Source organism: Thunnus maccoyii, chromosome 22, assembly GCF_910596095.1.
Source record: "Thunnus maccoyii chromosome 22, fThuMac1.1, whole genome shotgun sequence".
In the NCBI taxonomy this organism is placed as follows: Eukaryota; Metazoa; Chordata; class Actinopteri; order Scombriformes; family Scombridae; genus Thunnus; species Thunnus maccoyii.
The window spans coordinates 3631330-3645045 of NC_056554.1; the positions used below are offsets into that span (position 1 = coordinate 3631330).

At 42.3% G+C, this 13716-nt stretch overlaps 1 protein-coding gene across 12 annotated transcripts in view; it reads right to left on the reverse strand.

Annotated features, from left to right (window-relative positions):
* Nucleotides 1-1644: 1644 nt before the first annotated feature.
* sorcs2 (sortilin-related VPS10 domain containing receptor 2) overlaps nucleotides 1645-13716 on the reverse strand; it is a 347990-nt gene continuing 335918 nt past the window's right edge. For 5 of the 12 annotated variants that reach the window (XM_042401557.1, XM_042401567.1, XM_042401565.1 and 2 more), the window contains 6 exons: nucleotides 8429-8551; nucleotides 8053-8152; nucleotides 7891-7938; nucleotides 7344-7446; nucleotides 5717-5922; nucleotides 1645-3889 (listed from right to left, as the gene is read on the reverse strand). In XM_042401557.1, coding sequence (XP_042257491.1) covers nucleotides 3825-3889; nucleotides 5717-5922; nucleotides 7344-7446; nucleotides 7891-7938; nucleotides 8053-8152; nucleotides 8429-8551 — 645 coding nt within the window. In that variant the 3' untranslated portion in view covers nucleotides 1645-3824. The other 7 variants (XM_042401559.1, XM_042401558.1, XM_042401560.1 and 4 more) reach the window with 7 other exon arrangements.

A 13716-nucleotide genomic window follows, 5' to 3' on the forward strand; every position in this document is an offset into this window, starting at 1 on the left:
TCATGTATTTGATGCATGCATTCATACTTTCTGATGTGAACCTACACTTTTAGATCTGTGAATGTTTTTAGTGTCCAGTCTTTTTAGTGTTCAGCATTGATCTGAACCTGTATCACATTATAAGCTTTGTGGTACTTTATATATTTCTGTATACTAAGAAAATACACAGGAAACACATGTAAATCATGTGATATGTTGTCTGTTTCTGATGAAAACATAAATCTGTTGTTCTTTGAATTTAACTATGTTGGTAAAATGACACATCCTGAACCACTGCATAGCTAAAATGAACACTTCTTTGTTTAGAAACAATATGTATATGCTAAATGTCTTTAAAGAAGCAGCATTTACACCACTCAGGGGTTTTTGTTTTTAAAAGCAAATTGTTTTATTGGCTTATAAAATTACCCCCCACCCCACTGATTTCATCAGGTGGGTGACAGTGATATAGTTTGATGCGGTTTGTTGTAAGAGTCCATGTTGGTTTTCCTCCTGTCCTCCCCAATGTTTTGAGTCACCAGCTGCCACTGATCTACATGTATATGAATACCAGCTGTTTGACACAGGGTCCTTCCATGTCAGTGTGTGAAATAAACATAAACATATTCAAACATAAAGCCACTGGCTGTGGGTTGAGCTGTGGTTGTGGCATTGGACTTGGTTATTGTTAGGGCTGTCTCAGGGGCAGGGGCGAAAAAATATAAAGGGCACCTGATACATTCAATGGACCCCCACTTCACACTTTTTCTTCCATACAGTGCACCGGATAGGGCACCTTTTTTCATTGAAAGGGCACCCAATTTTGCACTTCAGTACGTTAGACTTAGGGGAACCCTAAATTACACTTTTACCTTTTTTTTTCATTAGAAAGGCACCCATACAGAGCCTCCAGCTCACCCCATTACATCCTCTTCATTTAAAGCGCACATCATATTTTCTCATTTTTGGGGGTTCATTACAGGGCACTATCACATTTTCTTCCACTGAAAGGGCACCATGAGGATACTGCATTCCAGATTGTCATATAGAGGCCCTCTATAGGGCATTTCATCCTGATTTATCCATAAGTAGACAGTTATTACACTTTAGAGGGCATTTTATCCACCAGTACTGGTCTCCATAGAATACCCTTTGTTATTTACATTTTTACAAACGCCATTCAAAGTGAATTAAGTTAGCCTAGCTTAGTAGAAAGCCTGGAAGCTGAGCTCTGTCCAAAGTTAAAAAATATGCCAACAAACACCTTTAAAGGTCACTAATCAACAAGTTATTTCCTATGTTTAATTCATACACATTTTAGGGGGAATTACCTGCCTAAACTTTTTTTTCTTAGCAAGCCAAGTTAGCTGTCTGCTAATCTAGGCGAAATAACAGTATTTCCCAAATTATAAAACTTTTTAAAGTTAGCTGCACTCCTTATTTGGCACTACTGTTTAAAGATGTAATGCTTCCATCCGTCTCTGGCAGTTAGCTTGGTAATATACAAAAGCTGAGTTAATAGCAGGAGAAAGGTGAGCGCTGTTGACAGTATCGGACTGTGTGCGTGACCCGGTACATACGGAAATTGTAAAAGAAATTGTTAAAAAGATTGTCTTTTTGTCTAGCACAAGGTGACAGTATGTGGTCTGATAAAACCAGCAGACATACAAGTTATGGGAGTGATTTATTCCAGGATGCAGTTTGAGTGCACTACGCTTCCTGATGAGGACACACATTTGTTTTTAATAGCAAAATCAACAGATCAAACAAACCAGCAGAAAGAGAAAAAGAATAAAACAAAAACAGTGTGCTCAAAGTTACATGGTGCCATCACCTGTGAAAGTCTTTCACTATTATATTGGAATATCATAATTCCCACCTTCCCCTTTGTCAAAGGGGACATTGATACAATGACGACACATCACTAGAAAACTAAGAACAAGCTGAACATGAGCAGAATATGTACAAAACATACGTAAGGTATAAATCAGAACGAGTGAACGTGATCCGCTGTATTTTTGTATCAAATACAAGATGAACCAAGGGGTGTTTCTGGTGACAATGGTAGCATTGGTAGTCTGCAAAGGCCTTTCATCCAAAGACCTTTTGATTCTGAGTCTTTAGTCTTGTTCGGTAGCAGTCCGGTACTTTTCGACAGAACTGCTCACACCATTAGTGCAATCAAACAAACAAAAAGACTTCAGCAAAAGGCAACAGAAACACTAACCAGTGTTTACAAGTACTGAGAAAAATGACAAAAACTGACAAGTGTATCAAAAATATCCATATACAGTCATCACTGTGTAATTGTGAGTATCTTTATAAGACGATGAAATTATTTCCAGTTAACAAAGAAGACCATAAAATTATTTTACTCATGAGATTACACTGCAAATATTGAAAATGGATACATGTGAAGCAGGCAATGGTGCTGAGGAAACTGGAAACAGTGAAATTTGTCAAATTCAGGAAACTCAGTGAAAGGTCACTGCAAAAAAAGAGAAAAAAAAATGCGTAAAATGAGTATTTTGGTAGTAGTGTAAAACACTCACACACATGTCAAAGGGATTATGTACAAAGTGGAGATTCATATTTACACATTTACATACAACAAACCGAACCTTTAAGGAGACATGATTCCACCGTGGGCTACGCCTAATATAGGCTGATACAGTAAAATATATCAACTACACCTTCCCTCCATTACAACGACCTGTCTCCAGGGGAACGAGTCCGCTTTTGACTTCTGACCCAGAAAGTGTGGGGAGGAGGAGGAAGGGGCGTAACGTTATTAGTAATAAATAAACTCAACAGATAATGTCACTGAGCAGATTAACATCCGCTGTTTTAGGCACCATGGGACAGACGATGAGCTCCTACAGAGGCGGTGTGAGAATACACAGATATGAATGTAGTGGGATTTCAGAACATTGAACAACGCTGTGTGAACATACTGTATTCTGAAGAAGCTGAACTTTGCCAGTACCTGTGTGTGGGAATTTAAGAAAGTGCAACACCGCCCTCTTGTGTCTGCATGCGTACACTCCTCATATGCAAATTCACAAGGGTTTATCATATCCTACTGTACATTCCATTGAGAGAATATTATTGCCTTTGAAGAGAGAGTGTCTTGTAATTGTGGGAAACAAAGAGAGAAAACAAAAAGGGAGAGGAGAACTGTAAAAAAACATTTTTTAAATTGGATTTCACTACCTTACTGCACACTACCCTTAGTGCATGGAAATCATCTTAGCACACCAGTCTAGGGCCACTAACTACCTTGAGTGGCTACAGCCTCTTGGTCATGGATGGTTCAACCCTCTCTCACTGTGAATATTACTGGAAACCAGTGAGTCATGCTGGCTGATTGAGTGTCTACAAGTGACAGAGAACGTACACAGATTTTTTTTTTTTCAAAACACAGATGAGTGAGTGTCCTTGGTGTGACGCCATCAAGACCTCCATCCTCAACGGGTGCTAGTGTGGGTCTCCAGGGCTAGTGTGGGAAGTGAAGAGGGGAGGGGGGCTCGCGATGACGTAAATACATTAGGTAAAGCAGTGCGCCTCCCATCCCCAAGCAGAAAGAGACTGAGTGGGAGGAAAAAAAGGATGGAGGTAAAACGGACATCCCTCCATCAGGCCCAGCCCCTCCAAAAAACAAAAAACAAATCACACCAAAGCTGGAGCTGAAGGGTTGAGGAAGCCATGGAGTGGAGGTGAAGTGTCCAACGAGGAGGAGAAGGAAAAGGACAGGAGAGAGAAGGAGGAAGGCAGAGTGGAGTCCCTGTGCTCGTTAGCCGGCAAGGCTAGGCTAGGCTAGCTCATTAGCGTTGCCATGGCAGCCATCAGCTGGTCAGGTAACTGTGTAGCTCTCTGGAGTTGATGCTCAGGACCACACCCGAATGGTTGCCTGGCAACAAGAGGGAAGAAGAAACAGGACAAAGGCAAGGAAATGAGCAATGCTGAGGAATCATGACACTCTGGTTCACTGGTGATAAAAGTACTCTGTGGAGTTTTCCTGCACTTTCAATGTCACCAACACACATTGTGTGTATCCTTAAGACCTAACAAATGTTCTGAATGCCTTTTTTTACTCATAAAAAATGTGCAAATCATGAATTTTTAATGTTTTGAAACCTGCATTAATTACATCATGCATGTATTATGTCAACTAGATACCATATTGTAAGATTGCATCCCATTCATTCCAATAAAAGTTGGGGCACATATGCAATTTTGGGCTCATGGATCAAATTTGAAATGAGTAAAACTACAGTCATTCTGGACCATTTGTGATGCTCATAAGAATGTTTTTTTTTTTTTTACTATATATGGGGAAAAAGTCCTTTTGGCCCAGATGACGTCATGTGACCTGTAATACCAACTGTTGCCACTACACCAAAATCGCCTCTCAGTGTAATGCTAATGCTAGGTGCTTGGTTTTCATCCATGTTTGCTAGCTAGCAGCCTTCTTCCCTTTTGCTATGTTTCTTGCATATTACTGTCATCAACCACCAGTTAGAGGAACTGTTTAAAGCACACTTTCCCTTGTGGACATGCTAGTAGTGGATGAGCAAATCCTCACATTTGAGGAACAGGAACCAGCAAATGTTTGGTATTTTTTTCTTGATAAAACAAACTAATTAATCAAGTAATTGACAGCTCTGCATAAGTTTCAAACAAAACAGGGCTCCACTCTTCAAAACATTTTCCAAAGTGCCACTTTTGGTCATAAGCTCCACAGGGTACCTTTAATGTTTCTATCAGCTTAACATCCATGCAACATTAACAATAGTTCTTATATGGTAGCACTTTAAATGTTGGTCATGCTCAGTGGTGTAGTGGTAGATAAAGAGTAACTTTTCATTAGTTATTGTTATAATGGAAAGCAAACATGTAACTTTTTACTTTGTACATAAAAAGGATTTTGCTTTACTTTCATCTGCATGACAGCACTTAAAAGAAGTAACAAATATACTAGGAATTTATTCACTAAGGATGAACATCATCATGAAGAGGGGGTGACCTCCATTAATCTTCCACTACATCCCTGATCAGAAGGCATTCCATCACCATCTAAAGCTTAGCTATCATATCATACCATACATATGTAGCCCTATTACCACTGGGATACACTGTATAGAACTTTCTGAATGAAAGGCATGAGTCGCCATAAGTAAATACTAAAAGGTATAATCACATTAGAAATGTCCTAATTCACCATAATTCATGTGGAATTTGGGACTACCTGGAATTTGATATACCCTTAATTTGTTAATAATTATGACTAAGCTGTCATTAGTTGACAGCTGTTCTAAATGACTTATACTACATACATTATCAATCAAGTATAAATCAATATTAATTAGATTTTTTATGCATATTTTTAGAACTTTTTAGGAAACAATAGCCCCATTTATTGTTGGTCTATTAGGTCTATTACATAGGCTACTTATGTTTAAGCATTATGGCTCAATAACATGATATGGCATAGTCTTGACATGATTTTAATTTGCTAATGCAAGTGATGACCATGCAAAGCCTTGTGACCAACCATGGAGGCAAAAGCAAAAATTTGAATATTACTCTCAAAGCCAAAAGGCTTTTATTAATACCAGTGATAAGGATAAAAAGTCCTCCAGTACCTTGGTGTGTGTTAGCTGCTGGTGTTAGTGGCTTGGGTTTTAGTAGCAGTGGTTAGTGGTAGTCCTTATAAGGGAACGGAAGGCGGGGCTACCTCCTGCGTTACCTAGAGTCTGCGAGTCCAGGTCGTCGTCGATGAACTCCTCGCCCTGGATAATGTGCTGGGTGTCCTCGCTGTGATTGACAGGGCTGGTCATCTCCTGCTCCTTCTCATTGTGCATCTGGGCGTAGACATTGCGGCTGCCCGGAAGCTTCCTGAAAAATAGCGGGGGATAGGCATCCTCAGTCCTAAGCCAAGGACTGTGGGATTTGTTGGTTTTTGTAAGATGGGGCTGTAGTTTTGCACTTCATGTTTTAATACAAGTGACTTTTAGGTGGACGTTTGTGTTACGGACACGAGGAGGTGCTGCTGGTGGGTTATTCATGTGAAAAAAAAGCATGCAGTTATCACAAGATGCCACACACAATAAATCATCAACTATGAATTTTCATGCAAGCTGCTAGGACTGGGATATATGATGCTATATACTGTGAGACGACAGAACTTTATTTAACAGAAAATGTTACAAATCAATTAACAGGTCTGTTATCTGGCAATGTTGAGTTTATAGGATTTAATGTGATGAAGTACTTTGGCAGGTATCTATGAATACCAGTGACCTGGGTGACTCCCTGACTTTTCATCTCGTGCAACAAGCTGGTCAAAGTTTTCATTATCTGATGAATATTCCTGAGGATGTTTTCTAATGACTTAAGTAATTTCCAAACTTTTTATTTGTGACATTTTTGGTTCAGAGTGAAATGTCTCTACTGTTATTGGATAGATTCCATGCATGACATTCATGTACAGGATGAATTATTATCACTTTGGTGATCCCTGATGTTTTTTATCTGGTGTCATCATCAATTCAAAACTTCAATTCATTCAATATGGTTTATGACCAAACTTTGTGTTTAGTGCTAATTAGCAAACATTAGCATGCTAACACACTAGACTACAACAGTGAACATAGAAAACTTGGCAAGCATTTAGCTCAGATCACTGCTAAGTACAGCATTAAAGAGCAGCTGGTGTAGACTCTTAGTCTTTTTTTAACTAACAGAAATTCTGTCGGATTTCGGGAAAAATCACTTTCATGTTATACAGTATACCAATAAAAATTCCATATACTATGAGAGAAAATGTTATCCATATCACTCACTCCTACAAGTTACCCATTTATTGTCTGCATGCAGACGGTTATTTTAATGTTATTAGCTTCCTCCCACCTCTGTTGATGCTTTGAAACTCAACTGTCAACTTTGCTGATTTTCAAAACATCTAGAATGAACTTGGAGTACGTTTTTGGACTTCAGGTAGACACTATTGTTGCTGTAATAAAATCAGGGAGTGTACCTTTAAAAGTTCATTAATTAGAAATGAAATATTAAGTTTTACATCAATTTGATGCTACAGTGTTTCTGAACTCTTGAGAAGAGAATACAAAATACTCTAAATACTAATTGAAGCAAATTGCTGGGGTCATGAGAATTGGAAGGCTGAAAAATTGAATCATAGACCATATTTAACAGTTGGTGTTAGACTGAAGAAAACACTACTATTGTCACTTTTGGTTAAACAGTGTTTTTGTGTCTTCTATAGAGACAAAAAGTGTTTCCTGATCCTAGCCTTATCTGTCTGAACTGACTGACATGTTACTGCTCTTTAACATGACACTCACCTTTTGAACTTGTAGAGGATGAAGGAGCCGGTGGCGATGATGCTGATTAGGAAAATGACTGCTAGAGCCCAAACACCAGGACCTCCAGCAGCTCCATGGTAGCCTGGGGTAATGATACACACACATATACCAATAAAGAAAGCATTATGCTTGGACAATCAGAATCTAGGCTAATTTTGACTGGAAAAAAAAGAATGCTATGAAGTATAGAGAGAATGAGGAAGATCTCAATACAAAGTCTGCAGGAACAAATGTACAAAAGTGGTAGAAAGTAGAGATAAAGACCATCAAAACGCATAACAGTTAAAGTTTTTCTTGAGGAAGCAATTCTTCACAGATTGCATTACCATTTTAAATTCAGAGAAGGGTCAGTCCCTTGGATATAAAAGCACAGCACGGCACGGCACAGACAGGCTCAGACTGGATAAGATTTGGATTTGTTAGGAAACCAGGAAAGGAAAACGCACAGGAATCAAAGTCAAAGCTAAAGTGTTGAGGTTAAGTGCAACCATACAGAAAACTGTAGGTGTATGATTCATGAACGCACCAGTCTCTGCTGCTGTTGGTGTTGAGTCATTAGCAATTAGACCTAGCCCTTGAAAATAAATCGACATGCAGTTATCATTAAAAAACATTAAAAACTGTAGTTTTTAAAAAGCAGACTACATGGGAGGTGATGCACACAGTATTTAAATTTACAGTGCAGTACCTGCGTTTGGGTCAGCTAGCATCACCAGCACTTGTAGACCTCCTCGCACCACGAAGCTGACGTTGTTGTCATTGAAGGCCTGCATGATGGCTGGAATACGCTGAGGATCAGAAAATATTAAATCAACAAAACTTTCTAAGATAATATAAGTCAAGATTGATTGATTGATTGATCCCAGGAGGGAAATGTAGAGGTTAGCATAGCAATATAGCATATTCTATTCCAGAGTGAAAAAATATTGGAGATATTGTGAAAATCAACAACATAGAGAAACTGTATTTGTGCGTCTTTGTATTCCCACTAAGAGAATGCGATTCTGTCTCCTAAAGTTGTAAGGCAAATTGTATAATGTATAATTTACTGGATGTGTGTTTACCTTATCTACAAACACGCTCCTCTTGGCTGGTTTGCTGTCCAGCGGGAGGACGTACAGGTTAGCAGTGGTAGGGAGACCCGGCTTCACCACGGTAACCAGGGACTCCTGAGGGACACCTGTGATCTGGGTCCAGAGGGTCAAATGTCAGTTATAAATAATCTTTAAGCTGCACTTATCAATATTTTGATATTAACAGTGTATCAAATGCCCATGTTTATGGGAACTGTGTTGCTTGTAGTACCAAACACACAAAAACTTTGCAGTTCCACTCAGCTCTACTGAACTTTTTAGCCTCTTTTAGCTGTTTTGGTTTTAACAGCTTGGTTTTTTAGCCACAAGAGGCAGCTGTTTTTGGTGAAAAAGCTATGATAAACTGACTGTACGCTAACAAATAGCAGAAAATGTTAGCAACTGGCTGGTGAACGTAGCATGTAGCAGCTAAAGAGCCAGATATGTTTCAGAGCTAAATGGAAAGTGACTATTGGTCTTAATATTTATCAGATGGACACAAAAACAACTCAAATGGGATGTTGCTCTATGTCTACTGGATGTATTATTGGCAATAATTTGCTAATGCTAACACCTTTACCATGACAACTTTAAATAGTAATGGTAAAATATACCTTCATATTTTACCTATGAATAACCATTTAAAGATGATTTTCACAACTTATTTTAAAAGTCTACTTCCTACAGTAACTAACTTCTGTTTTACTGTTCTACCTCACACAGGCTCCGCCCTCTACTGGACTCTATTGGTAACACTCTCCTCCAATCACATGCACGCAATCGCCCGCTGAAATTTGCATGCCGGCCAATCAGGATGTGCCCACTGATTCTGTGTGTCTCACGCAGTATATAAGGCAGCGCCTCACTGCCACTCTCATCCTTCTCACTTCAGCGACAGCAAATCTGCTCACTGGTCTTACCTCTCCACGAATGGAGTCACCACTCCAGCAAGCTTGTTCCTGCCCATCATGCCCTGGTTTCATCGCTGCCACCTACAGATATCTCTTCTGCTTCACCTCGGTCGGGACCACGCAGAAAGTGGCATGATGCAACCACCACTCTGCGTTTACTGCCGAGGACTCCCTCCATTTCAACGCCGGCGATGGTGGGACCATTTTCAGCTGTGTGACACTGAAGTCGCAGGATTGATTTCCTTTCCAAGAGTGCAGTGCCACATGGACACAGGCTGTACCGGTGTGCTCACCCAGAAGTGGCCCTCCTGATTCCTCACCCAGCTGGCTGGTCAGCAAGCAGGAAGCCGCTACGGCCACTGGTGCAGGATATGGACATGCTGGAATATTTCGAGAAAATTTTCTGGCAATTTTCTGGCAGCTAACAACCTGAGAGTTGTTACTGCCGTGGGGAATGTGATGTTGCTTGCCACAGTGGGCTCACGTTATGTGTGGCTGAGACTCACTGCCCTACAGAGAATGGACAGAGAATACCTCCAGGGAGCTCCCAGGGAGGTTTTTTTTTTTTCGGGTGAATTTCCTCTGTCACTCAGCGCTTTAAGAGGCTGGAAGACGTGCAGCATCGCTGCAGCACCATGGCGAGAAGATTGTGCAGGCAGGGCAGGGCACCATCAGCCCCCGCCACGTCAGCCACCTTCTGGACCACCTTGATGGAGACACCGCAGGACCGGAGTAGCCCATGCCAGGACGAAAGACACTGGCAGATCCCCGCAGAAGCCCTGCGCATGGGGAGAGTCTGCGGTGCTGTCAGCGGGAGAGAGTGTCACATTGGCGTGGGCTATGTTCATATTCATGTGTTCTGCTGTGTTGAAAATGTTTTAATAAAACACATTACATTTTCAATCAAAGTGCAAAATCCTCCTCCCTCCCCTCTTCCACCTCTCCTGCCCTCTATGAGATGATAGTGACCCAGCTCACTTCATCCAGCTGGTCACAGAGGCTGCGTAATGCAGTAAGTACTCACTGAACTGGCGCCCCTGCCTCTCTTCCCTCTGTCAGTGAAGCAAATGGCGGGTGGCCTCATTCAGCTGCACGCTGTGCTAGCTGGAAAAAGCTCAGTACTAAGCTCAGTCATGAGTGCTATGTTCGGTGTTATGTTGTGAGAAAGAAACACAACCTGCCTGACATAGCATCAGACAGAAGCAGATCTGTCTCTTGCTGTGCTTGGTGGTACTGTTATCTATCAGACCAGCCAGAGTGGCTTGTCTCCCTGGGTAATGGTGAGGCGGCGAGCGGCGTTATATCCTCACTGACGAATAATGCCTTGCACCCACACATTGATCGGGGAGAGGACGTTTCATGCCTGCTTAGTATCAGCACTGTTTCCAGCTGTTTCCCGCTGGCGTACACACTCATCTATCAGGTTAATGATAGCACGGCCAGTGTCATTACTTCCTCTGTAGAAAGTAATGCCCCAGGCCTGCGCACAAACCAAGGAGAGGAGACATCGGGTCTGCTATGCTCGCACTGACGCCTCGACACAACATCAAATGCTGTTTTGAGGCAGCCAATGGTGATGCTTTCAAGGACCACACTGTCAGCTTGGCCCTTTCAATACCATTCCCCCATGGGCCAATCCTCCGTTTTATGGAAGGTTTGGCAGCGAGGAGAGCCAAATTGGAGTACCAAAGCTTTGTGGATGACGAGTGGGTGCTGCACCCCAAGATGGTGCAACAGATTTGGAATTGGTTCAGGAGTGCGGAACTGGACCTGTTAGTCAGTCAAAACAACACCCACTGCCCACTCTGGTTCTCCCTGATGCCGCAAGACAATCCACCCCTGGGGGTGGACAAGTTTGAACATGCTCCATGGCCAAGGAGGTTGCTTAACACCTCTGCTCCTCTTTCTCTCATTTCCCCTCTGCTGGAAAGAGTGAGACAAGAGAGACTGTTGGTCATCCTTATAACCCAGGACGGCCGGACGGCTGTTCGGTGCCGTGGTATGCAGAGATGACCCAGATGTTGGCGGTCCAGCCCGGGTCCTTTCCCCCAGGAGGCAGGCTTGGCTCCTGAGAGGAATAGGCTTCTGTGGGTTGGACTGTGAGCTTTGGCAACAGACCTGTCTTCGCCCACCCCCTCATGAAATGTTTCTTACAGGGGGTTAGGAGACAACGGCTGGTGATGGGTGTCTCCACCCCCAAGAGGGAACTGCTGTCAGTGCTTGCGGCCCTAGTGAGTGATCACAACGAGCCTCTGGAGCACTCTTCTCTGAGACCGTCATCACTCAAGACAGCTTTGCTCCTTGCGCTGACCTCAGCTAAGAGAGTGACTGAATTGTGTGCTCTGTTGGTTTACCTCCAGCTGTTTGCCGCTTCATGGTGACCATAGCGATGTTACTGAGAACTATTCAGCTAGAGGAGTTTTTTCCTCCATCCCATGGGGACACCAGGGAGGCAAAACTGCACCTCTTGTGCCCAGTGCATGTGTTGGCACGTTACCTCGAGTGCAGGGCCCCCTTTCGGTGCACTGTACAGCACTGAATACGTGGTGTGGCAGCGTCTATGGCCTAGTTCAGTGGGGTGAGTGTTGAGGACATATGCATGGCAGCGTCTTTGTCTATGCCTTGTCCATTCATAAGGTTCTATCTTAGACATGATGGGTTCCTTTTCAAGATTCAAGATTTAGTTTATTGTCCTTTTCTTGTGTATTTGCATACACACACAAAAAATGAAATGCTGTTCCTCCCAGCCCACAGCAGTGCAACAACAGAAGGGATAAAGAAAGTACATGTCTCAATTTGATGTAGACAGCTCTTGTATGTCAACAAGTAACCAGCACTGGTAGGGGAGTGAAATAATCCCGATTTTTCATGGAGAGAGAGAGAGAGAGAGAGAGAGAGAGAAAGAGAATACCACCAACAAGTGCCCCTTTATTTCTATTCTTGTCTTCACAAAATAACTCTTCTGTTAGCTTCCTCAATGTAGTTTCTCATTTGGAAGGTTGGTAACAGTAGCAGCTAGCAGTTGACAGCTAGCTAGTTGTTTTGATTTAAAAAATATATCCAAAGATGATACTTCCTCCTCTGCTCCCACTGACCAATGCTGCCACCTCCTCTCTAGAGTCCCCTCCGAAGACTACCCGAAGGTTATTTTACAAACGGTCCAAGTTTGAGATGTATTCAGGAGCCCGTTGCTGGTGAAGCCACACTCTCTCATTCCAGAGTGGAAGGTCCATGCTCACAGATGCGACTCAGGACTTGTAAAAAGGGTGGTGTGTGTGTCAGCTGTTGTACACCTGACCCCCCCACTGGACAATTATATACCTGCATTTTTCTGTGATCCAAGATGACTCAGGAAATGGGGTGTGCAGGATGTCTGGTGTTTGACCTGCGAGGTTAGGCCATGGTTTCACCCAGTTCATGTTAATGGGCTAGGTTGGGCCCACTACTGCTCCACTTAATCAGCTGGGTTTATAAAGTAGTAGGAGGGCCGCAACGACCAACCTATAGCCGGTCGGGCTCAGTGAGGCAGTCTGATGAAATGTTGCAGCAGAGCAAACATTCACCGGGCTCCGCCTACTGTACCTATAGAGTCCAGTAGAGGGCAGAGCATGTGTGAGATAGAACCACAGACTGTAAAAAATATGGACGTAGTCACCGTACCGTCACCCACTGGTTTGCGAACTGTTGATTTGTAGCCTCGAGTGTAGCGATTTGACCACCTTCATCTTGGATTTGGCTGTCGCCATGTTTGATTTTGGGAGCCAGAAGTGACCATATCTGGACAAGAGGTTTGATCTGACCATAGTGGTAGCTACTAGCTCTGTTAGCACGGTGCATTTACAATCTATGATTAACAGTGATCATGCTAATGCTAATTTTCACTAGCAAAAACAGGCCTAAAACCATTAAAACAAAATGTACTCACCGGAAAAACTGATCATCTGACTCATTGATAGGCCTTTTATTAAAACCAAATGCTGAACAAGACTTTTTTTAGGTGATCACAATGTTCAATTAACTTTAGTGAACTGAAAACACACTGAAATAGCAGGAGCTAGGCCTATGGTTACGTTACGTAAGCAACGTTGTTGCCGTGGTAGCGCCTTGTCAATCACAACATAGTCACACCTTAAACCATACCCTGCTTTATCGTCAAATTTAAATTAAATGGGACCATAATTTACGAAGTGAACATCATGCTGTACTTAAGAAGACTTGAAACTACCCATTGAGATCATAAACTCATTAGGAAACAGTTTACTGAGGTAATAAATCAAGAGAGAAGTAGGGTCATTTTCTCATAGACTTCCATACAGTCGGACTTCTTTTTGCAGCCAGTGCAGTCGCCCCCTGGTGGTTATTAAATAG